Source organism: Zonotrichia leucophrys, chromosome 13, assembly GCF_028769735.1.
Source record: "Zonotrichia leucophrys gambelii isolate GWCS_2022_RI chromosome 13, RI_Zleu_2.0, whole genome shotgun sequence".
Lineage (NCBI taxonomy): Eukaryota > Metazoa > Chordata > Aves > Passeriformes > Passerellidae > Zonotrichia > Zonotrichia leucophrys.
Window position 1 is genome coordinate 15,204,564 of NC_088183.1, and position 26,282 is coordinate 15,230,845.

The 26,282-nt window shown below is 48.5% G+C and overlaps 1 protein-coding gene across 5 annotated transcripts in view; it reads right to left on the reverse strand.

Annotated features, from left to right (window-relative positions):
• NRG2 (neuregulin 2) overlaps positions 1–26,282 on the reverse strand; it is a 157,500-nt gene continuing 131,218 nt past the window's right edge. For 2 of the 5 annotated variants that reach the window (XM_064724667.1, XM_064724664.1), the window contains exons 5-11: positions 20,347–20,405; positions 13,041–13,064; positions 8,590–8,692; positions 7,575–7,698; positions 6,176–6,303; positions 3,049–3,273; positions 1–1,052 (exon numbers count right to left, since the gene is read on the reverse strand). In XM_064724667.1, the coding sequence (XP_064580737.1) occupies positions 392–1,052; positions 3,049–3,273; positions 6,176–6,303; positions 7,575–7,698; positions 8,590–8,692; positions 13,041–13,064; positions 20,347–20,405 (1,324 nt within the window). In that variant the 3' untranslated portion in view covers positions 1–391. Of the gene's footprint in view, positions 1,053–3,048; positions 3,274–6,175; positions 6,304–7,574; positions 7,699–8,589; positions 8,693–13,040; positions 13,065–20,346; positions 20,406–20,656; positions 20,734–26,282 lie in introns of all 5 variants that reach the window. The other 3 variants (XM_064724666.1, XM_064724665.1, XM_064724668.1) reach the window with 2 other exon arrangements.

The window sequence follows — 26,282 nt, forward strand, 5'->3', positions numbered from 1 at the left end:
GTTTTGTTTTCTATTTTTAAGTAGTCAAAAATTGGCCCACTTTTTTTTTAACTTTATTGTTTGTTTTCTTTTCTTCTTCTTTTTTTTTTTTTTTTTACTTTTTTTTTCTCGGAAGCTGTAAATCAAGACATTACATATAAATAGAGATTCCCTATAAAAAAGTCATTGTCGTTAGCTATTATAAGACAACTTTGCTAAAATGAAAATAAAACATTTTTATTTGTTATATTTTTTGTTTTTTCCCTCTTTTATATAAAATAAAAATATTTATTTTTTTCGTTTGTGTTTGTTTGTTTTTTTTTTTTTTGTGTGTGTTCTGTTTTGTCTCGTTCTGCGGGTTTGCGTGGTTTTGTCTCGCCCTCGGCCTGCTCCACGTGGGTTGCCCATGCGCCTAGAGAGAGTCGGGGTCCGCTTTGGGCGCCACGTGCGCCAGGCTGCTGCCGCGGCCGCCGTCGCCGTGCGCGCTGTGCCCGCGGCACGAGTAGTGAGTCCGGCTGTCGCCCGGCCGGTGCAGCGGCGGCGACTCCGCGTGCGCCGCCTCATTGTTCTGAGTGCTTAGGAACGGCGTGCTCTCGGCCACCAGCTCCTCGTCAGACTCGCTGTAAGAGGCGCTGCTCAAGGAGAAGGAGTCCCGGACGGCTCTGGCTCTGTGAGGGATGTGCCCGTTCAGTTTGGATTTTTTCCACCGCCTGTTGCTGCTGGCTGTTTTCTTTGGCTGCTCTAGCGCTGTGACGTACTCCTGCGTCGTCTCGTACTCGTCGTCCTCCGTGATGCGGAAGGGGCTGGAGGGCAGGCTCCCCATGCTGTCGTTTAGGTAGGTCTTCCTTTGGTAGTAGCTGTCGTACCTCTGCGTGTCCTGGAAGGGGAGCTGGTAGCGCCGCAGGAGGGGCTGCTGCTCCTCCACGCGGAAGCTGATGGGGGCCGCCGGCGGCAGGGACACGGCGTGCGCCGAGTTGGGGGACGTGATCTCGAAGGTGGGCACCTGCGTGGTCATCGAGTAGTGGAAGTCAACGGGCGACAGGCGTGCTGGTGTGGTCAGGGCCGACACGTACCTGCAAAAGCAACGCCTCTGTTTGGACACTGAACAACCCAAAAAGCACCAGCTGAGCCCACCCTTTGCTGAGCCAGCTTTGAACACCCGGCCCGGGGACCCAGGAGGCCTCCTGTAAGACCAGAATGTGACAAAGTCAGAGAAAGGTGTGAGTCCCAAAAGCTAACATAATCCCCATGTGAATTACCAGCTGCTGTGTGCCATCTCTGACCATCATGGGAGACAAACACATGGGGCACCACCTGTAAGAACCGTGTCGTCTGGGTGGGCTGTTGGGGCTCACTGTGGCTAGCTAGGGGCCCCAGCACACACAGTCTTACACAGACCTAAACAAAAGACTGGAAGTGCTCTTCCCCACCTGGGAACCTACGTGGTTTATTTCCAAGGTGGGCAAGAGGCCTTGTACTCAGGGCAGGAAATTTTCATAGCTTGGTTAATGGGGGTGGAGGAGGAGGAGGAGGAGGAGGACCACAACCAATGGGATGCAAGTGGGGAGGGGCAGGGCGAAGAACTGACCAGGGAAGAGACAAGGGTGGGTGAGGGAGAAACCGTGTGATGGGACAGGGGAATAACAAACCATGTGATATAACATAAACTACTCAGTGCAATATAAAGACTACTCTGTGCAAATCTCTAATAACTCAGTGCAAAACAACACCTAAATAAACTATTTAGTGCAATACAACACCCCCAGTGAACCTGCTCGTGGAAGATCTCCTGGGGAATCAGCTGCAGGGATCTTGCACTGCTGAGCCAGGGGAGGGTGAGCTGCTGGCTTCAATGGGCAGCATGTGCTGAGCAGCCCCCAAAATGCTTCTCCCAAGGGACTCAGTGCACAATTCCCACTCTGCATCACTGCAAATCCTGCAGCATCTCCCAGCAGGCTGAGTCATGGCCTCACTCACTGCCTCTCATCTGCCTGACAGCTGCTTTCTGTTCCCGCTGGAGCTGCCAGGCTTGTCTCTGAGGAAGGTCCCTGGAATTCCCTCTCCCTGCTCAGGCCACAGATGGGGAAACCCTTTGCTTTGGGCCATTGCTCAGATGGGGCCATTGCTTTCTCTGATTTAGCAAAAATCTTGTGTCTCAAAAAGCCATCTACCACTTTCATCTGCTCTAGTGAAAGCATCAGGTCACTCAGGTCTGGTCTAGCCCCTCTCTCTAGCCCTTTCTTCAGCACCACCTCTTTCTAACGAGCAGATCTTATTTCCTCTTTATATTCCCAGTGGTATCTCTGCCCAATTCCACCTGCCCAGGCTCTCTCACTCACCCAGGCCTTTTCACTCATGTTTTTTGTGATGTATGACATCTCCATAGGAGCTGGGTCAGTCTGCCTGAATGGACCAGGGACAGGAATGAGAGCAGGAGATGCTGCCTTTCTCCTCTGCCCCATGGATAAGTTCCTCTGCCCCATGGATAAGTTCCACTGCCTTGGAGGGCAACTGCCCACGAGGGGCCACGTGGCCACCAGGAGTCACTCACGGCCACCTGCAAAGGGCTGGAACAAGGGTGGAGATGTGCTTCTGCTCCATGAGGAACCAGACTGGGAAGAGGACAGCTGCTACTGCTGTTGGTGTCTCAGCTCTGCAGCTGTGTTCCTTGAAGGCTGGGACCTACCAAGTCCTGTCCCAAGGCTGTGCCCACATGCAGCACCCTCTCACCTGGCCATCCAGGATGGTGCTGGGGATAGACACATTTTCCTCAAGCACCTGAGGGCCAGACCCTGCTTGGCAGCCCTCCAAGCTGCCCAGGGTGTTCTCCCAGCCTTCTCTACAGTTGCTGACTGCAGCCAGGCATATTCCACACCCATCATCCCTGTGCTCCAAACCTACAGGGTGCAGAGCTGGCTGCTGCCTGACCTGAATGCCCTTCTGGGGGAACTGGGCATCCTCAGGTAGGACCAGAGCTGGAGTTCCCCAATTCTACCGTGGCACCGCCACTCTAGGGCTGGCAAAGGCACACATTTTTGGGCTGTGGTGGCACAAGCAGTGGGCTCTGACCTCTCGCTGTGGGGCGAGTCGCGCAGGGAGTCCACGGAGTCGCGGTACTGCGTCGTGGGCCGCCGCTGCTCCTCCAGGCAGAAGGTGGCCCCGCGCCGCGCCCGTGCCTCCACGCACGCCGGGCTGTTGCATTTGCTGGTTCCCACCGAGGACAGCATTATCCCAGACTGGGAATCCGAAGTCAGGCTCTCTGTTCGCTCCAAGCTCCAGGTGTGGCTTTCATGTCTGTGGAGCAAAGCCCATGAGGACAGTGAGCAAAGAACCCCACCCAGCTCTTCCCCAAAGACACAGGCACAGGCTCAGCTCTGCACCTCTGCACTGCTGTCCCCTGTCACAGACACGTTCTATGAAAAATCCTTTCCTTAGGATTTTTTCAGCTGAGAAGCCTCGAGAACAAAATGTAAAAAATAATTATCTGCTGCTGTAGAATGCAACAGGTGCATCTGTGATTAGTCTCATGTGTATATTTCTAATTAATAGCCAATCACAGTCAGCTGGCTCAGACTCTCTGAGAGACACAAGCTTTTACCATTCCTTTCTATCCCTTTCCTTTCAAGTCCTCTGATGAAATCCTTTCTTTTATTCTTTTAGTATAGTTTTAATATAATATGTATAATATAATAATATAATAATAAAATATATAAATATATTAATAATATATATTATAATATATAAATGTATTATAATATATAAATAATATAATATATATAATAAAATAATAAATCATCCTTCTAAAAGATAAAGTCAGATCCTCATCTCCTCCCTCTTCCTGGGACCCCTGTGAACACCACCACAGTCCCCCTTCTGTCTGTCTCTCTCTCATTAGGACACATCTGGCCAGGGAAGCCCAGATTCCCAACCCTACCTTTGATTTGTCATTCTTTGCTCCTTCTTGGAGATGCCATTAGAGGACAAAGGAAGTAAACCAGTACAATAGCAGGTATTTATCCCACCACGGAATAAATGCCTGGGAGCAGGATGGGACAGCCTCTGGAGGGAGGCCAGGGCAATTCTGCTTTGTGCTTGCAAAGTGTTCTGGGTGTGGAATAACACATTGGCTATGCCAAGGCAAGTCAGCCAAGTTCCTTCAAATGTGCCACCTGCACTGCCAAGTGACAGCCCCTTTGGAATTGCTACCAGAGAGGAGCCAGGAGAAGCCACTCAAAATGAGCAGAGCAAAGTCTACCAAGGATTTTGGCAGGAAAACACTTTCAAGGTGCTAGACAAAGACCACAATGTGCTGAGCAGCTGCAGCCCCACCAGCCCCAGCCTGGGTGCAGAGAGAACATCCCACGAGGACTCACTGGGGATGCACAGGGCCACTTGCACACTGGGGTCCCACCATGCCACGGCCACCACGCTGACCCCCACCACTGCAGAAACACATGATCCATGAGAGCAACCTCCCTGAACTCCCAAACTGCAGATGGAGCTGCGTGGGTGGAGGATTTTGGGTGGGGGTTTACAGAGGAGAGCAGCCCTCATTAAGATTTCCCAAGAACTTGTTAATTATTGATGGCTCCAGGCACATGCTCATTTATAACTTCAAACAGCGTCCTCATTAGAGGCACCGATGGAGTAAAATGGAGCCTGATTATGCCAGTAGTTTGCCTCTGGCATGACTTCAAGAAGCACCTGCTTGCTGCACTTGACTCAGGGAAATGAGGTGGCAGGTAGCCAGCACCAGAGGCTACCCAAGGTAGGTTCCTCCCTACAGCTGTCATGAGCTAATGCTGCCCTCCAGACACACCTTTGTGTCTTCAGAGGTGCCCAGGGATGGCCCAGGCCTTTCAAGTGAGCATGGAAGGCCAGCAAGGTGCAGCTCTGCAGGCACAGGAGCCTCTGTGCACCTGGCTCAAGCTTGAACACACCTAGCCAGGGCTGGGCTGAGGAGTGTGAACGCAAAAAAACCTGGAGAACATATCGTCTGGCTCATGAGGAGTGGATTTCCCTGGAAAAAAAGAATAACTCCCAACCCATCAAGTCATTCCTGGCTCCCTCTCTACTTGCTGGATGTATAGCCAGAGGAATCTGGGGAGGAATTCACCTGAAAATCCAAGTTCAGCATCTGAATTGATCTTGCCTGTTGTAACTGAGAGTACTTGCTCAACCCTGAGGAATGCCTGGGCCCTAAGGAAACCTGCCTGGAGCCATCTGTGAGCTTCAGCTGAAAGAATTCCTGCATTCCCAGATGAATGCAGACAACCCTACCAGGCTAATGAAGGACATTGATCAGTCACCTATCAAAGGCAAGAGGTGTCAAGGAAAACCCCTGTCACCTACTGGAAGAAGAACAAGAGCTGTCTAAGAGGAGGAACTGGAACATCCAAACTCAAAGCAGCACAGGAGTTCCTTTAGAGCATTTGAAAGAAAGACTTTTTTGGACATCATAAAAATAAGGAGGTCCATCTGCAATTTAAATATTCTAAGAAACCTTGAGAAGATTCAGGTTCCAAGACGTGGGGTTCTTCCCCCAGTGGTTATTTTGAAATGGAAACCAAAATATGTCTCATCCTTTGTCACAAAGCACTATTGGTACTTTCCTGCTAAACCAAATTTTCCAAAAGGCTTCAGAATGACTTCCAGTGAAAGAGGAGCCACCACCTGAGGTGGAGGCTGATAAATTGCACAGGAGCATTTTCCTTCTGGTCAAAGCCTGTGACTTCCAAGTCAGACCATGACTCTGAGGAAGCAATCAAAACATTTGGTCATATTTTGTGTAGTTTGTCTCCCACAAGGCAAATACATTCTAAATATGAAAAACACAACCCTGTGTGTGCTTAATGAAGTATTTCAGACACAACCTGCAAAACCTTTCCTACACACATCCTCCTGTTTGGGTCTGTGCAAAGCATGGAAGCACAGGCTCATTTCCTCCTGTTTTCCAGCTATGCCTGTGCTGCAGGATCCTGCTGGCACCCTCCTGCAGGTCAAGGAACACACTTTTCCACACCTCTCACTAACCAGCTGTGCTTGCAGAGTCCTGCAGAGTAGACATGGCTCGTATGCCACTACAGAGCCAAACATGAAGTGAAAACAGAAATGGAGGTGAAAGGAAAATCTTAGAATCTCACAGCATCCTACAGCAAATAGCAGGAGAAGGTCCATAGAAAATGGAATACATCACCTCTGGCTGGAGGTTGGAGTGGCTGTGGAGCAGTGATGGGACGGGGAGCAGGAGTGACTTCCCGAGAAGGTTGTCTCTGTTTCCCTTCGTATCACGTGCTCGGTGGCAGAAACATTCTTAGAAATATACTGCAAAATAACAAGAATCACACAGGTCAGCCACCATTCATCAGTCTATGAATGCTACCAAAGAAAAATTTAGATGGCCTGATTATTTCTGGTGAAATCAGGTGAGGACTGAGTGAACCCAGAAGCTTGCATCCCACAGGAAAGGACAATGAGGGTGGAGGCTTTTCTGTGCCCTTTCCCTTTGAACACTGGGAAAGGGCTGTGGCACAGGGATTGCAGAAGGGTTTGGAGAGCCAAGGGATTCCCCAGAGGACAGTGGTGCCATGTGCAGCTGCTGAGCAGAGACACATCTCTGCCCACAGCTGGTTACACCCGAACGAGTACCAGCCAAAAGAGAACAACGTGAAATCTGTCAGAGATGTGAGTCCTACAGGGACTCCAGATGTGATCCAAATATTCATGCTGAGATATTCCTTCATCTAACAACCAGCCCTGCTTCTCACAAGGGCACTAAGTTCTCTGAGAGAGTCAGTACTGTGGGGCCAGGGGCTGTAGTTCTTAGAATTCCCTTTCCCCTTCCTTCATGGTTGGGATCCAACCTAGCTAAATTTTATTATCCTAAGGCTGACCCAACAGAGTTTGGAGCTGATTAACTGGATTTATTTCTAGCTACTTCTTGTTCACCTCTGCCCCATCCCTTCCCTTTTTCTGACCCCTTTCAAGGCCTTGATCCAGCAAGGCACTTCAGCCCATTGATGGCCCTTGAGTTCACGGCGTTTAAAGGGAATCTTGCACGACTGAAGTCACGAAAGTGGCTGAACTTCCCTCTGGATCCTGTCCTAGAGAGACTTAGACTGTTCTCATTGGTGTGACAGTGGCACCCCACCAGGACAGAACCCCTGGCATGGGCAGGTGGGCTGATGGATAGCTGACCACATCACCATGACGTGTTTCACCACGGTGACTCTGGTCACTGCCGTGCTGATCCCATTTGTCATCCCACCAAGTGGGTCTTGACAGGAGAGAGTAATAAACAGGAAACATTGGGAACATCTCTCCTGGTGGGAATCAGGGTCACACTTGATTAATCAAAACAAGCCTATCCTAAATGCCTGAATCTCATCATGCACTTCAAAGCAAAATCAAATTCCCCTTCAGATGTTGCTTTTGGAAATGTTTCTATGCAGAATCTTTCCTTTTGCTCAAGTTTGTTTGGGCTTTGCTCCTCACACACAAGCACACAGGTGTGTAAGGATACACATCCACGTCAAACCCCTGGCAGAAAACATCCCCTCAGGAGCATGCAGGGAGATGGAGGCAGAGGCTCTTACATCAGCCATTTGGATTTCCTCAGGATCCAAACGTGGATGGCTTGGCCCGTTGGCAAGGCTCCGGTTTTGATGCGCAGGACACATATTCTGCCGCAAGTGGTTATGCATTTGTTTTCTTTGTTTCCTTTAGAACAGAAAAAAATCTATTAGGAACCCTTCCATCACGGGGCTCTGTGCCCCCAGAGATGAAAGAGAAGGCAAGTCTTCAACATGGGAATATTCCAGTGGTATTTGCAGAAAGTTACAAACAATACGAAACAAGGCATTCAACAGTTAACACCTCCTACTGCTTTTCCAAACAAAAGGTCAACTTTCCTTCTCATGGACAGTTTTGGAAGCTGGGTCCAGGGTCCCCTTTCCAAGGCAAGGCCCAGCACAATGCAGCAGAGCCAGCTGGCAGTGCAGAAAAGTGGGGAGAAGGAGAAGGGGAAGCAAGTTCTGACTCAGCCTTGGTGACAAAGCACTTGACCTGTCCTGCATGAGGGACAAAGCGGCAAAGCCTGCCCAGGGTGAGACATCTGCTCCACAAGACCCACTGACTGCAGGGGCACTCTGAACTGAGGTGCAGGCTGAGCAGGGAGAAAAGTGCTGTCCAGGCAGGGAAGGCTGACCATAACAGAGGTTCCCAGGTCTCCTGTTCCATTAGGATCACTCTGGAATCCCTGCAATGGGCATAGTTGAGCCCAAAGCTCCTGCACAACAGCCCAGTGTGCTTCTGCTGGCAGAAGCTGAGCTGCTGGCTTGGGGGCCAGCTTTTCCCTGTAACACAGCAAAATGTTGCCTGCCTGGGCAAATTATGTTCCAGGGGACAAGCAAATGGTGTCAGGAAAACCTCCTATTCCAACACAGTTGGTAGACAGAGACCCTGGCCTCCTGCATGAGAGCTTCCTGGGAGAACCACAGCACATCATCTCCTAAAATTAGCATCTGGGTGAAGAGCATGGACGTGTGGAACATGAACACTGGCACTCACTAACCTGTAGGTAGTTCTTGCCTGTGAGCCCCCCATACTCACTTGGTTTTACAGTAAGCTACCACACAGACGATGCCCACCACAAGCAAGGCCACACAGATTCCCGTGATGGTTAAAACCCTCTTCTGGTAGAGCTCCTCTGCTTCTGCAAATGGAGAGAAAGGAACCAGTTACTGATGGGCTCCAGCACCTGGGCTGCTTCTGGCTGCAGGGGAACCAGCACTGCATGGGGGTGAGATGGAGGACAGGGCTCGGGCAGAGCTCTTGCCAAACCTCCTGCCAATCCCCTGCCTGCCTAATGGCTGCCCCAGACCTGAGCCCACCTGGCCCAACCTTCCTCACCCCTCAAAAGGCCCTTTTTGTCTCCCTGTGCCTTTGCCCTCTCTCATTTGGTAGCTCACCCCTTCTGCACTCATGCTTCTCACCTTCCCTTCCTTTCCCACCATGGCTAATCTCACAAAGCCCCATGAATCCCTCTCCCTTCCAGCAGATCCCCCCTTTCTGGTGCCCTGACCAGCTGGCCCAGGAGCCCTGGAGCACACACAGGAGCCCTGTGATCCCTGGCCCCAGGCTCAGGATGCCTCTGCCTCCAGCAGCTGCATGCCCTGGAAGCAACAGCCCCCAAAGCCTGCAGGTGCTGGAAGGGACATCCTGGTCAGTGTCAAAAAGCAGCATGAGGATGGAGAAGTGATAGTGTGTCAGGCAAAGGAAAGGGAGTGGAGTGATTAAAATACAGGAACCAGTCACGGATTCTCAATGAAACCCTAGGAGGAGATTGATACCATTGCATCAGGCAGTTCAGAGGCACACACAAAGTGTAAGCAGCTTGCTGCTGCCTCCCAAACACCACCAAGTGTCACAAGAGCCAGCCACCTGCACCAAAACCCAGGCTGGAAGGGAGGGATTCATTCCCATCCGCCAGAGCTCCCAGGAGATGCTCAGATCTCGTTTGCACTGACCCAGGCAGCAACACCATGGCCAGGACACCTCCTCCTTCATGGCCACATCAGAACAGATGTGACATCCAGCAACCCCTGCCAGGAGCAGCAGAGGCAATTTGGGCTCTCCAGCTGGATGACTGAGAGGAGGATTCAGTGCAGAGCTGCCATGAGGGTTCCAGCTCAGCAGCTATGAACAAAGACCTCGTGCCCCCACACTATGTGTTAATGTTAAACTTATTGGGGTTTATGCCTTTAATATTTATTGATTTTTTTTTCCTTCCTATCTAGATTATCAATAAAAGTCATGCCATGGTTGATGTGCCCAGTGTGCTTCCCCACACCACTCAAAATACCTTGAACAGACCATGTTCCACCTCCTGTGCCATCAAACACTCAAATACAAAACCAGAAGAGAAACAGGTCTGGTCCCAGGAACCCCGAGACCAGATTTTAGCAAAAAAGAAAAGTGAATGGGAAGCAATGAAACATTCCAGCCAACTGGATATTTAGAACAATTTCAGCTTGCCATTCTAGGTTGAAAAAAGCATTTTTGGAGGAAAAAAAAATTGTGCTAGGAAAAATGGTCACCTCTTTCTAACTCTCAGAATGGGCATGGACAAAGGTTTGGTAACAAGGACTGGCAGGAAAAACAACCCTGTAATTAAGATGCAAAACTTAATAAACAAAGTTTCTTATGGGTTTTTTCCCCTTCCAAGGAACCAGGTGGAGTTGGAATGGGGGAAGAGCCCACATTGGAGTGAAACTTCTCCTTCAAAGACATGTTTCTTTGGTAGGGGGTCCTCATACCAGGCATCAGCAACCATGGCAGACACGATTTCTTGCTCCTGCACATCTTTGGGACCTGGATTACAGTTGTACAGCTCCCTCCTTCAGACAGGAGTTTCAGAGATTTTATACAAATTAGGAAAAACAGCTGGAATCACATCCTGGTTATGGATGGCACTGGGCAAGAATTTTGCTATGCCTCAGCAAAAACTACTTTAACCAAAAAAAAACCCAAACCCCCCCCCCCCAAAAAACCCAAAAAGAAACCCCCCAAAAAAGGAGGGAGGGAGGCCGGTTTTCAGCAAAAATCCTTCAATAGCAATGCTTTTTGCTACAGACTTTTGTCCCTAAGCAGAAATAATTCCCTTTGAATCATGGAGGAGGAAGAAAGAACAAAGACATTAAAACTATGGGTCGGTTGGGTTTATTCTTTTTTTTTTTTTTTTTTTTTTTTTTTTTTTTTTTTTGGTTGATGTTGTTTGACTGGGGGTTTTTGTTTGTTTATTTGGCTGGGGTTTTTTTACCTATAACAGGACAAAATTCTTTGGCCAGGGCTCAAATCCCAGCCTTGGTTCTGGTGGTCATGTCATTATGGGACCCTGACTCTGGTGGGTCTGACTGCCCTGAACCTTCACCTGAACAGCAGGGGAATGTTTTATCTCATCAGAAATGCAGATTTGGCCTCTCTGTCTCGAGCTGGCAGCTCTGCCACACGAAGCAATGAAGTGTGAGGCTGTGCACCACTGCTGCAAACTAAAAATTGAATGATCTGCTGATAGTAATTTAGCTTGGCGCCCAACCTCTCATTAAAGCTGATGCTCAATAACAGCATCTTCACATAGTGTGACCAGGGACACTGCTACTGAGAAATTTCTCCCTCTTCAACAGAAGGGGCCCAGGCAACACCTCAGATGAGGCTGAGCAAAACTTTATATGTTTTTAATTTTTTTATTAGCTCATTTGCAGAACCTAATACTCCAATTTTTAGGCCCTTTTCAATAGCACACAGGCAGAATTGAAAGAAAACCCTCCAGTTTTAATCAGAAACCCTGAGACAGGACAAATGGAAGGACCATTTCCACTAATCACTTGGGGCAAACCCATCTCAACAGCAACAGAAAGGAAACGAGAGTGCAGGCTGCAGCTTTGTATTTGAGCAGGGAAGATCCCAGAGCAGGTCCATTCGTGTCTCTGTGCTCTACAAACACATCTTCATCAGCAGCACCATCACTTGTACAGCAGCAGACACTGAGAACAAACCACGTGGGGCCACACAACGCCAGCAGAGCCACGGGGCAGCCACGGTGTCACAGCAAGGCAGGACAGTGACAGACAAACGGCAGGGGAGAGGCGCTGCGGACAGGATGTGTGTGCTTCTGTGGTGACATGGAGCATGGATGGGGAACAGGACAAAAGGTCAACAAAAAAGGGATGTCAAAAATCCTCAATTTGAAGGTTTGGCCAAGTGTATTAGCATTAGCAGCACTGCTTTCTCTGAAGCTCCCTGGCTATAAAATTCCCACGTTTTCTGCCCCAGGGGGAAGCACACCAGTCCTGGGGGATCAGGCATGCCAAAACTAGAGGAGATCCATTTCTCCAGCCTCAGTTAGTCAATGCCCCTCCACCTCAGGGACCTCACAAGGCAATTTAGGATCCACAACTGGAAGACTGGTGTCCTCATACCTCTAGCAAAGGGAATTGAAGCATGTTCATGTGAATATCTGCTCTGGCTGACATTGCCAGGCCAATGCTTTTAGGTTAAGTGATCAGTCATAGAATCATCACAGAATCCTTGAATGGTTTGGGTTGGAAGGGACCTTAAAACTCATCTTGTTCCAACCCCCTTGCACCATCCCAGGCTGCCCAGCCCCTCTGCTCCCTCCTGACCAGCCCTCCCTGCTCTTGCCTTGCACGCTCCAGGGAAAACGTGCCTCAAGGGTTTGATTTCCCAACTGCTTATTCAAGGGATAACTTGATATATATCTAAAACCAGACTGAGGAGAATGGAAAAAAAAAAATGATTATGAGTAACTGGGCAGGAGCAGGTAAATGCCCAAAGGGGATATTTTTAAAAGCATTTAACTTACTGCAATGTTTTCCCAATCCTGCCACTGGGGTGCTCAGCATTACACCCTCCACTCTCACCGGCAGCTCCTGACTTCCCTGGGATGGTTTTCTAGACTAATTTGTCTCATGGCACAATTTCTCTTGGCCCAATTTCACCCTGCTCAAGAACCAAAAGGAGCTGCTAAATGTTGGGAGGAGGAATGGCAAAGCTCATCCTGACCCTATGCAGGATCTGGTGGAGGTTAGTGTGACTGGGATGGCAACTTCTATAACAGCCCTGATATTTCTAGAACTTCTCTTCCCATTCCTGAAATTCCTGCAGTGCCTTTTGGATGGACACAAGAGCCCAGGTTTCCAGTTAAATACACAAAAGCATGTTGAATGGAGATGTATGGCAATTGTAACATCCCAGTCATGCCACACACACCACGCTGCTGCTTGGAACAAAGAAAAAAGTGCTGCTAAAAATACACCTGCATTTTCATAGGTTTGCATTTAGAATTTGTGATTTGCTTTGTTTTGGTTTTGGTTGTTGTTTTGTTTGGTTTTTGGTTTATTTTTTTTTCAATCCAAACATCTATCTTGGTGCCAGGGAAGAGAACAGAACAGCTGATTTTTTAATCATCCCATTAAAGCCATAAATATAATGTTGGAAGCTCTTAATGGCTTCTGATTAATAAATGAATGGTTGTTCCATACCCTTTAATTCAAATCCAAGATGCTCTGCCAATGCAGAAAGAAGACAAGGAAGAGAAAGAGAAAAAGAAAAACAGGTCTGTCAGAGAACTCTAAAATACAAACACACACACTGTGCAGTTACAGCAGGTTAGCTTTGGTAGGCTCAGCAGCACTCACACAGAGACACTGTATGCTTCAGAGCATTTCAAACCCCCACCACAACTCACATGTTATGCAAAGAAAGACCCAAACAAATTGCAGTGGAAGTTAATTATGAATTCTTTCAGTTAATTATGAATTCTTTCGAGATGAGCCATGTTTGTTAGTACCTGATATGGAATTCACTGTTTAGGCAAGGGAAAAAAAAAAAGAAAAAAAAATATAGGAAAGGTACACTTGTTCTGAAACAACTCCTGACAGGTCAAAACACATAGATACTGCATGAGCCTGGTGAAAACCATTCATTCCCTGTGCACAGGGCAGATCTGCCCTGGCTGGTCCTGCATGCCTGCTGTGCCCAGGGCTGTGCTGCAGAGAGAAGCTGGGCACGGGGCTGGGGGGGTCCTGTGGGGCCTGGGGCTGGCCAGGGCTGTGCTGTGCCCCCCTGACCCAGCCCAGGGCACGCAGACCCCCATGCCAGCCCTGCCAGCCGCGGGTGCTGCGAGTGCCCGGGCAAGGCAATGATCCCAAAGTGCAAATGGCACTGAAAGCTCCCCCCAAGCCTGTGACCCTCCAAACTGCACTCCTGCCATGGCTCTGCATTGTTTTGGTGTGCTGCACAAAGCCCAGATGGGAGCATGTGCTTGCAGATTCATATTCAGCACAAGTAAGATTGCAGCTCATCCTGCAGAGACACTGCTGAGCACAGGAGTCTGCCCAGTGAATCAACAGTGCCAAACAGGGATCCTGAATTTTAGTCATTTCCCATTTTCCTGAATTTTAGTCATTTCCCACTTTCCTGAATTCCTGTCATTTTCCGGACATCACCTAAAGAACAGTTTTCCTTACATAAACATGAAAGTTCTCCATACTTACCACCACACACAAAAGTGAGCTCTGCTGCTCCCAATCACCACACACACAAGATTATTTGCAGCTTGGAGATGTCCACATTTATTTACTATATTTTCCATAGGAATTGCTTTTTGCTGCACAGAAATATTGGCTTTCTTTTGCAGTGCTGTTCAAAATTTAGGTGGGGGGGATTAGCACTAATTGTTACAGAACATGTAAACACGTGTTCTAAAGCAGGTTCTTCTCTCCAAACCAATGCTGATGTTTTGGGGGGATTTTGTAGGGAGAAGTTGGGGTTCTTTAAGGTTTTGTATGATTTAAAGGCCAAAAAACCTAGTTGCTCTCTGCTTCACAGCTAACATTTGTGTAAAAGAGCATTTCATAGTCATTTTGTGCACTTCTGTACATTTTGTGGCAGTGACATGGACATAATGTGGTGGGCAGCAGAGAACTGGACAGAATATATTAATCCTAAACCACCTGGCTACCACATCCAGCCCTGACCTATTCCTAAGCCTTCCTACCACTGCACACACCTGTTTCCCCTGACACTGACAAATGCACATAGAGATACCTCAAGTTTCATCCATAAATCCAACCTGTTGCTCCATCTGCACACAGACATCCCTCCCTGTTCCAGGGCATTTTGCAACATCTGCAGCTGCAAATGGATGCAGTTCAAAACATTTTCATGATTTTTTTGCAAACTCAGAAACTCCAGTGAGCACAGAGCTGGTGGGCAGGACCTGAGGCGCTTGAGCCCCTCTCATGTCAGAGCTGCTGTTTCTTTTGTCTCCCCAGGCTCAGGTCAGCTGGCTGGGAAACCTGTGCCAGTGTCTCATTGCCATCAAAGGGATGAATTCCTTGCTAATATCCAATCTAAACCTGCTCTCTGTCAGTTTGAAGTCATTCCCCCTTGTTCTGTCACTCCAAGTCCCCTAAATCTCTCCATGTTTCTTGTTGCCCTCTCCAGCTTCAACAGAACAAGCTCCATTGGAAGCAATTTATCCAAGGGCTACCACTCAAATAAATTGGGGTGAGACAGCCCTGACATGGCAGCTGTAGGCTGAGGAAGTGGGCAAAGCATTTTTCTCATCATCATCATCATCCTGTCTGCTCTGCACACATCCTCCCTGGCCAGGGCAAGCTGAGCACCCTGAAGTGCTGAGGCATCCCCCAAACTCCCTGAACTGGGCACATGAGGGGTTTTTGGGGAAAATCTCATTCCAAATGTGCCTCCTGAATCTTTCTGAAAATGTTTTTCCTCAGCATCAGACAAAAGCCAAAGCCCTGCATTTACTTCATCTGCAGTGCCTCTGTGACTGTGATGTATTGTAGTTATTTTAAAAGATGAACAGACAAAAACATTCAATGTAAAGTATTCCTGCAGGAGCAACACCTCAAGCAAGATGACTCTCACTACTGAACTGTAGATTTATAGGATGATTAAAAAGGATAATAGCCTTAGCAAAGAGCTGTGAAAGCTGTGGCTGTGCTCACTTGGTCTTCAGATTGCCCAAGAAGGTCGATAAGATGTTTAGTTACTGCACACTATTCCCTCAAAATGCCCTCTCTGGGACACAGAGCATGCTCCAAGGCAGGAAACAAAGTGGAGAACTGACATCTGAGGACTTGCAGGATAATAAATTGGTGATAATTTTGTTGCTAATCAATTGTGCTGACAAGAGCAGCACTTGCAGGTCTCTGATTCAGGCTTTTCCCAGGGTGTACAGGGAGCAATGCAGGACAGAGGGACACGATGGGGACAGAGGACACTGTGCTGTGTCAGGAGCTGGGTGACACGTGGGATTGCTAGGAACAGGAATTCTGTAAATGTTCCACAAGCTCCACAGCCATTCACCTTCTCCAGTGCTGCAGCAATAAAACAAATTTGGTTGGCATCAGGAGTCCAAACACATAACAACAGAGTGTTTGAAATCTGCTGTGTATTTGGAGCATGCAATTAACTTTAGGAGACCCCAAGGGGAACCTGTGCTGTGTCCTGGGGACAGGGATCACCCTGCCATGCTGAACCACAAACACCCTGCAATTCCCCAGCCACAGCAAAGCTCAGCCATCACCCTGTGATTCAGGGGCCAGCAGTTACCCTGACAGTGAATGGAAGGTGCAGAATGCCTGTGGAATCCAAAATGCTGCTAAATATTGGTTTGGGGGTCAGTTGAGTGAGAGGTGGAGGAGGAAGCAGAAATTTATGTCAAATAAAGGAATAATCTTTCATTTATCATTTTTGTACTGCAGTTAGGAAGACACTGCTGAATGAGTGAGGTGAGAAGAGAAGCTAAAATTCAGATCTAGACCTTCCCAGAAGAGCTTGAGGTGGTACATTTATCCCTGTGCTCACCAGGACACCACAAATGAGCATGAAGAACCAGGTTCCAGAGGCCACCCAGGGTCACTCCCAGCTGCCAGGTGAGTGCTGGGGGAGAGGGACCATCCTCCAGAAAAACAAGAAACTCTCACCCATTAAAGCCACACTGCTTCACGATGGCTGGGCCAGCAGCAGAAGACAAAGCTGCTCTCCCAAGGGATACCTGCTGGAAATCCTGCTCTGTGTTTCCAACCAGACCAGAAGGCTCCAACTGAGAATTGGAATTCAATTTGTAAAGAAACCAAGAATTAAATATGGGGTAAAAATGGAGAATATGCTAGATGACATTGCATATGAATGTCAGCTCTGTTTGAGGGTGTTTACAGGCAGGCTACAGCCTGCAATTTTAATTGGATCACAAAGTAGAAAATGAAAATGTTTCACTAAGCAAGATGAATGGTATGACATTTGTCCTCCAGATTGGTGATGATTATTTGTGGAGATGAATAAACAGCAAAGCTAAGATGAAGTTTCAGTTTCCACAAGCAAGAGGGAAGCATAAATATAAAACTTTATCCCAATTTTCTAAACTGTTTCATAAATCACGAGTGGAAAGAATCCAAATGCGCAGACTTAGGAAACATAAATGTTCCTGCTGACCACGTTTAACTTTCAGGATCTCAGCTGCACCAGGACTGAAATAGCTGCCAACGTGTTTTACAAAACCTTTGCCACCAGCCAGCCCAAAGCCTGGCAAGTTATTGGTAAACCTCCAGGAGGATTTAACAAAGACCTGAAAAGTTGCTTGTAGAAGAGAGAAGATTGAGGCAGATCTTGATGTGATGTAGAACAGGGTAGCTGTGAAACACAGCTGATTTAAATGTTGCTTTAATGTCCCTCTATAAGGTTTTCTAAACAAAATTATCTCCTAACCCTGATCCATCAGCCTTATGTGTGGACAGAGCTGGGACAGACTGGGGGTTCTCTGAGCTACCCCACTAATACAATTCCTAATGAGTTTCTGTGCACCAGTCTGGTAGAAAATAGCAACAGTGGCAGCCTGACATGAAAAAAAAAATCTTTAACATTTTCTCTTTATTTTCAAGCAGTGGTGTCTATATCCAGAATGGCTGGCAGTAGGCACCTGCTCATATGGTTGGAACAGCAACATAAAGAAACATCACATCTCAACTCTCACAACTCTCACATGAGAGAAAACCTACCTAAATACACCTAATTTTCAGCTTAATGTGGTCTAGCAGGTGTTTTGGGCAATCAGAGAAAAATAAACCTCCAGAGCTACATGTCAAAGAAACAAAGACAGCCTGGGCTCCTGGAGAACACGGGGAGTTTTACCTGAGCAAAATGTGAATAAGGGTTTAAACCAGAGAGGCAGGAAGCTGCTCCCAAAAGGAGGACACACAACATCTGGCAGGATGCTGGGATGCTGCACCATCTCCATCTGTGGCCCAAATTCAGCAAAGTATTTGCCACATCTTTCCAGAACAGCACCTTCAATTTAGCTCACTCTGCAGAGACTCTCACTCAGCCCTGGGATATACCTAATAAAAGTCATTGTCATATTTAATATTCATATTAAAGAATCAGGAGGATCCAATCTAGGCCTGAAAACCTGAAATACCCCAAATACATTTAAAACAACACCAATATAGGTGTCCTTATTTAAGTATCTGTCAAATGCTGGCAGTGTTCTCAAAACATGAATCAGGACAGAGCTATTTTATTTCCAGTGGAAATGCCTGAACCTCATTTAATCTGTTTCAGCTTTTGACCTGTCAGAACCCATATGGGATGAAGCATTGAGTGAATTATGGAAAATCAGCAACTTCTGCTGTGCCCTAATTATTGATCAAAGGAGAAGGTAAGCATTTGCAGGGTCCACACTTGAGTGGAATGCTTTTCCTACTCAGAAAAAGAGAAAGTTCAGCACAAGCTTTTCTTCAGTGCTGCTGCTATCTATATTACCCAACTGTGACCTGAAAGTGAAAACAGCTATAAACATGTATGAATCATCTTCTTATATGAATTTTATCCAAGTTCAGACAGGTAGCCTGGATTGTTGAGCTGTTTTTACCTTACTATGCTGTGGTTTAAAGCAAACTTGAGCTAAGGAAATGTACATGTGTCAGTTTTAAAGCTGACATCGTTCCTCTAACACGTGAATAAAATTAAAACAAATTCAGTCCCATAAAAAGCTGGATTCGGCAAGCTGGGGAAAAAAAACCCACATGCTGTTTACTCCTGCCATTAATACTCTCAAAAGGCATTTTCCTGACATAAAACTCATTTTCACCCCTGTTTTGGTTTTGCAGCATGGCAGCAATAATGTTTAAGCCCGTTGGACACCACCTCATGAAACATGCTGCAAATCAGCTCCATGGGGTGAGCATCCCACTGCTGGCTGCAGCCCTGACACCCTTCCAGGGCTTCCAGGAGGGAAGGAAACCCTTTAGCACCAGGTGAAAGATCAAAATAGAACATTCTGGGCTGTCATTTTATAAAGAGCTTGCTTGGGTGTTGGAGTCTGGGAGGGTAAATCAATGGAGGTTTCAGCTTGGGAAGCCAATTTGGAACAAAAGGCAATGTAAAAACACTGAGCTGTCCCAAGGGCCCCACAAAGTCCATTTGCATCTTGTCTGTATGCTCCATGCAAGGGACTCTAATTCCAGCACTTGCCAGCTATTAGCACGTGCTAATGAGGCTCCTGCAATTCCAGTCCAGGATGAGGAGGGCAGGAATTAGACTTGGAGCAGTGGGAGAGGCATTCTGGCAATCAAGCAGCCGTCCTGAAGAGGCATTTCTCCTCTGGTTACCACTAATTAAAGCCTCTTTTTTGGCTCTTTTTAAAAAGCCTCTCTTTAACCCCACCGTTTGTGGTGGGTCCAGGCAGCCAGTGTGGGGCAGGATGGGTCTCAGGGACACCCACAGAGGGTCACAGGGAGGGTCACAGGTTTCCTGCTCTGTAACTGCATCTCCTGCCAGGGCAGCCCTTACCCAGACCAGGATCCCACTGATGCTGGGACACTGACTCAGTGGTGACCCAGAAAAATCATCCACCTTGACCACCATGAGCTGGTTATGCCTACAAGCGAGACTGTAGGAATTGGAAACTAAACTGGGAAGCACTGAGGGCAAAGGCTTTAGGGTATTTACACCCACAGTCATTGTACTTAGGCTCAGTCCCATATGCAAAGCTGTCCAACCACCTAGGAGAGACAGGAACAGCTCTGTGTCCAGGAGGGACACAGTCTGATGCCCATTTGGCAGGTTTATCCTGTATCCTGCATGGCAAGTGGGGTTGGGAAGCCCAGAGGCAGTGGGAGCCACCAGTGTGACCTCTGTGCCACAGGGAAAATGCCCAAATCCTGCCCTGAACAGCACAGGGAAAATGTCCATCTCCTGCTTTGCATGGCAAAGGGGAAATGCCCAAATCCTGCCTTGCATGACACTGGGAAAATGTCAAAATCCTGCCCTGCACAGCACAGAGAAAATGCCCAAATCCTGCCCTGCACAGTACAGGGAAAATGGCCAAATCCTGCCTTGCATGGCACAGGGGAAATGCCCAAATCCTGCCTTTCATGGCACAGGGGAAATACCCAAATCTTGCCTTGCATGGCACAGGGGAAATGCCCAAATCCTGCCCTGCACAGCAATGCTGGCAGGCCCAGCTCCACACACAGCACAGGCTCATCTCACACAGCACACCCACCACATGAACTCTGCATTTTGCCTGGAAAGAGCAAGCAGCATTCAGCTCAACCAGAAATGAAAGCAGAGCCCATTGTAACAAACAGGGAGGTAACGAGCCCAGTTCTCCTCTTGAGCACGGTCACAGCTCCTCTTAGGACAGAGCTGGGAGTGCACAAGACAGGAAGAGGGCTCTTGGAGAACAGAAGAACCTGCTTTAAGGACATGACACAGAGCCACAACACCAAGGAGAGAGAGAAGTAGAAAGAGACATACTGGAGAAGCTGACCATTGCGAAATGCTGACACCGGTCTCCTGTGAATTCGATCGGACACCTACCGGAAGAGAGAAAACCAGAAAGAGAGAAACAAGATAGCAAAATGACACCCAAACAGGCTGAAGTGAGGCCCCTTCTGCTCCCTTCCACGGCTCCTCTCTGTCTGCTTGCAGCCTTGACCCTTACCTGCAGCCCTAAGCCCTACCCAAAGCTGACACCAAGAGCCATCCCTGACTAGAGCACGCTACATCCACCGCTGTGCCCGGGAGGGTTTTAGTAGTGTGGTGCATTTTTTGTCTTCAGACATACTTTGCTTAGGATCTGGCATGTACAATCGCAAAGGCAGTTTCTCCAAACATCTCTGTCCGAAGAATCCATTTGGACATCTGGAGGGGAAAAGGGGAGAAATCACAGAACATGTCTGGCACAGTTCTTGAGGCTATGGTCAGAAATAAAAAGTGCATTGTGATGAATGGAAAAAATAAAGGTTTTACATGCGAATTTACTCTTTGCTTTCACCAGGCACCTGCAACATCAGTGCTCCAGCTCTGGTTTGGGCCTGGGTCTTCAAGCAGGCAGCCAAACCCCTCCTGCTCTGCCCTGCTCTGCCTGCCTCCTTCCTTCTCACCTGCTACAAGCACCAGCTGGCAGGAAGATGAGATGGGCTGGATGCTACTCTCAGAGACTCTGTGGAGCTGCTCTGCAGGCTGGCAAGAGGCACCAAAGGCAGAGAGCAGCTGCTGGGGCGACAGCGAGCATTGGGTGTGGACAGCATCTCCCCATGGTGACCCCAGAAGTACCAGGGGTGTTCTCAGGGTGGTTAGAGAGAAAGCACAGGCAGAGTCTCTGCGTTAACAGAGAGGAAGGACAGAGCAGAAAGCTGCGCTGAGCTGAAGGGGTCTCACATGCTGTGAGAGGCTCTCTCAGGCTCGGGCCTGGCCTGGGTCACCTGCTGGGCCGAGGTGTGCCAGCCCATGGGCACCAGCTACACAGTCACAGGATGCTCAGGTGGCAGGGAGGCACTGGCACCAGCCCATGAGCAGCTCCCCAGGGCTGAGACAGGTTTGGGGAGCACAGGGCCATGGGCAGGAGCTGCAGAGCCACCCAGGGTGAGCAGCTCTGCATTGTCACCCTGTGCAGCTGCAGGTGAGCCTGGGCAGCCATGGAAGCCCAGCCTGGTGAGGTCAAACACTTCTCCCCCAGGCACTTGTCTCCCTCCCTCACTTTACATCTTCTGGATATTTCTTGGATAGTCCTGCACAGGATCCCTCATTTTCTTCAAGTCCCAGCTCTCACCTCCCTGTCCCACACCTCTCTCCCTTCTCAGCACACCTATCTTCCCTCTGAGCTTAAGAGGGCTTTATCTTTATAGCATTTCAACATCTGTTTTCCAACTTTTTGTGAGCAGAGCTGCAGGCTCTGCACCTGGTACAAGCCAGACCTTCCTCACTCTCTGATGCCACCCAGAAAATCTCACAGTGATCTGCAAGTGGTCAGCAAGGAAGGGACTGAAAGACACCTCAGTAAAAACAGATGAATCAGAGGCCAAATCTGATGTCAGTGGCTCAGCTCCTGGCCAGGCCTCTTCAAAGGACAGCAGGAGGTTGGAGCAGCCACAGCAGTGCAGGCAACTGCTCCCAGCCTGTGCATCTGGTAAGGGATGGTCCAGGTCCAGGTCCATGTCCAGGTCCAGGTCCAGGTCCAGGTGCAGAAACTCTTGATTTTTAGTAGTTGTACTTCATCATGGACATCACTGACCTGGTTTTGGCACTTGATTTCTTGCTGGATTTCACTGCAGTTTGGGTAGGCCTCAGCTGTGCAAAAAAACTGCTCCCTCATTGCCCATGGCCAAATGTGGGTCAGCATCTGGGTTTTTGGGACCTGTGCTCACACCTCTAACTGGGAGTGTGCTGAGCTATTTGTGCACCCCAAATTCGTCATGGAGAACTTTAGGGCACGGGTCTGCACGAGGCTGCCCTGAGCTCTCCAGTCACACCCTTCAGTTCCTCAGTATCCAAGTCACTTCTGAAACTGAAAATTGAACTCCCTAGTCAGGGAAATATCTTTGAAAAATTGGCACTTTTTTCTCATTGTTGGATGTTCATCTTGGGGCACAGGAGAGGGAGATGAACCAGCCATACCAAGGAAAGCTCAGCCCAAGGAGGCACCATCAGACATGGGGCCTGTTGGCCTTCCCTGCAATGAAGCAGAGGAAGCTGGTGCTGGGAAGTGAAGGAAATGCCCCATTGTCAATCAAAAAGCACAAACCTGAGGCACTGGGTGGCACAGCCTCACAAAACCAGCCCCAGGACTGGAGAAACCCTTCAGAGATGGCTTTGAGCAAGGAATCCAAAAGAGAAGGTGTCTTCCCAATCCTTTTTGAAGATTTTTCATCACCTCTGACAGAGTCAGGAACTTATTCACAGAGTCTTCAAGGGAATCCAGTTTAGCTTGCAAGGTGCTTCCCATCTCTCTGGGATCTGACATTTCCTGGATGTTGTGAGCACACCAAAGGGCCTCAGGGGTGCTGCTGAATGAAGGAATTGTCCCACCCACCCCAAAAAGGGGTGTTTTGTCAGAAAGGAGCTAAAATTACCTCAGCTGCACACCTGCAAGAGGTCAGCCAGGGCTGGAAGTCCAGGGTGACTGAGGCTGCATGAAAGACTGAAAATTATGGGAAAATTTTAAGGAAATAAAAGCCCAGAGAAAGGAATTGGTAAGAAGTGGAAAAAAAAGCAAAACAAAAAGGTGTCAAAGAGGCTTTGATGCCATGACAGCTACCATACAGCCCATCCTCAGATCTCTGCAGTCAGCCAGGCGTGGGTGGGGAGAGGAGCTCTCAAGGCAGAAGGCAGCAGACAACTGCCTCCCCTGTGTCTGGGACAGCTAGGGTTTTCATCTTGAGTTACTCAGTGATTCAGCACCGGGAGAAGTGACAGGGAAAATGCCCCCCTGAACAAGAGCACCTTCTGTCACCTCTCAAGCTTGTGTACAAGCTGTCAAGACAATGTGCCACCCCTGCACACCTGGGTTCTGGCTCCTCATGAGCAAGGCTGCAGGCAGAAGCAGTGACCAGAAGACCTTTGAGAGCATGCAGTACTTTTGGTTCTTTTTTTTTTAAACCTGTCTCTGACTTCTAGGCTGCTGAAGATGATTTATTATTTATGACTGTGGCCTCAGATGTGACTTCAAGGAATGAAATTTCCAGCATGCTTGGCACATGGCTCTCCCATTGTGGACAGGAACAGCAGTGGAGATCATCCCTTCTGCACTAAAATCTGCTGCCTGTGGTGAGGGCAGCTCCTCTGCAGTGAGGGACACACCTGAAAGTTCAGGCTCCCTGCAACTGAGAGCTGTGAGCTGGGATTGATCATGGCATCCTTCTCCCTGCACCTTTGACTCAAGAGGTTCTGGCTGGTCCAGCAAAACCAAGCCCCTCCTTCTTTGGAAAACTCCTGCAGGGACTTCACAGCTGGTGGACTTCCCTCCAATATCATCTTTGGAGTTTTTGGTGCACTCACAGAGGCACAATGGGTCTCTCCCAGGGGAAGTGGACAAGGTTGTGGCCATAGAAATGGTCCTGGGGAAGGCCAGGGCTGCACCAACCCCTTGTCCCTTCTCCAGCCTGAGTGGAGACGCCCAAAACTGCCCTTGCTTAACTCCATCCCTCTGTGTCTAATTGCTGCCTCTGAAAATTGCTTGTAAATGCCATTGATAAACTGGTCAGGGATTTTTCTGTCCAGATTCTGTTTTCTGTTATTGCTGGAAAATATCCCATTCTTTTAATTTTGACCTTAAGACCTTTTCTTTTTTTAATAACCCCATTTTGAAAACATCTGCAAAATTCTGCTCTTGGGTTCAGGATGAATTGCAGTGAGATATTTACATGGTAACAAAAATGCAGTAAGATGATCAAATAAAGCATCTCAAAAAGCACAAACCAAAATAGTTTGCATGACTCATTTTTATGATGTTTGCTGGGCACTTACTGCTGAAAATTGAGGAACTTTGACATTTTGCCCCATATCAGGGCAGAGCAATAATTATTGTTAATTATTATTTGCTACTTTTGTCTTCCTGCTGGAAGCAAAACTTTTTTCTGTCCAGCTGTTGCTCTAAATCTTGCAAGGGTAGGCACATTTCCTTTGCACCCCCAGCTCTTAATTAAAATATGCCAAATTCAGTAGCTCTCATAAAGCAATCCATGCTACAGAAAAATGTGAATGAGCAGGTGCTTCAAAATGACACAATAAAGACAAGCTGTAGCAGAAGGACACAATGCACTGAAGTAAGCAAATGGGGGGAAAAAAAATGTTCCAAGCACGTTGCTTTTTTGTGGGAAGGGCTGAAAAAGAAGACAGTTCTGTCATTGTCCCCTGACCAGTCCCAGATGATCAGGCTCTGGAGAGCCACAAAAGGCTGGGCTCCACCAAATCACTGATGGGAAGAAGAGAAAGCAACCAGAATAAACACAAAGGCCTTCTCCAGAGCAGCTAATCAAGGCATGTTTGCTGCAGAGTGGAGTCCAAAGCTCAGGGACACCCACTGCTGGCTCGGGGATGGCAGGATGTGCTGCCCTCACTGAGCCTTTGCTGCTGCAGGATCAGCTCCCACACTCTGATGGCCTCAGGGTCACTGAGGCATCACAGGGCACTGAGGCACAGATGGGCCGCTTGAACCTGAGAAGGCACCTGAACTCCTCACCCAAGACAAACAGCATGCAAACCCCAAGGAACGAGTCCTGGCTGGTCCGGGGGATTTGGAACAGGATGTGGAGATTTCACCCCTGGCTCTCCATTTCCAGGGACATTGCAACACCTCCCCACAGGGCTGCTCTACGCCCCTGCACAGTGACGTCCCTGTGGCTGTGCAATGACCAAATGCCACTGGCAGGGTGGAACAGCTCCAGATGCCACAGCTGAGCAAACAGTGCTGCCAGGGGCCATGCAGCATCCCTGTGACAGTCACACCTTTGGATGGGGCTCTGGGAAAGCACAGGGGAGCTGCAGCGTGGCCAAAACTTCAGAATGATCTTTCTCTTTCCTGGGAAAATCTGCAGGAAACAATAGCTTGGAGATGTGATTTTGAAAATTGGTGACTTGGATTCATCAGTTAATTTTAAAATGATCTGATCTTTTCTCCTTTTGCTTTGCTTTGTTTTGTTTTCTCTCCTTGACTTTCCCTTTTTGCCTGAGGTTGTCCAGGCCTCTGACCTGCCTCCCCCACGTAAGGCAGAGCTGTCACCCCAAGCCCAGGCTGTTTATCTGTCACATTTGCAAATCATCCAGCCTGATTCTTGTGAGCACAACTGGTCCAACATGCCGTGGAGGTGCTGCTCCATAATGCTCTTTAAGTCTTCTGATCCCACACAAGATCCTGGCCCAGATCACTTTGATTCACTGACCACACAGAAGAGATGTGAGGAGCATTTCAGTGGGCAGAGAAGGCTCTGCAGTGATGAGACCTGACTTGCTTGGTTTGTTTGGCTGGGAAGACCCCAGCTGTACCTCATGTGTGCCAAGACCTAAATGGGCAAAAGAGCACAGGCACAGCCCTGTGGGGCACCCAGCAATAAAAGGTTGGAGCAGCCTCCAAGTGCTCTGAGTTGTGCCAAGGTCTCTCCAGGATGGAGGCAGATCCAAGAGCAGAGGCTGCCAGTGATCCCAAGGCTCTGTGTGACTGGGCACAACAAACCAGGCACCACTGCTCTGTGCCCCAGCTCAAGGCTGGAGACTCCCTTGTGTGCATCCCTCTGAGCTCTGCTCACACCTGTCCCTGCCCTGGAGTCAGATCCTCAGGCCTCTCTGAGCAAAATTATCTGAAAAAAGCCTTGAGAAATTCTTCCTGTCAAGATTCTGGAGCTTTTTGATTTACAAGGGATGCTGAGCGAGTTCTGTCTATGTGTGGCTCTGTCATTTCCCAGGTTTATGCAGAA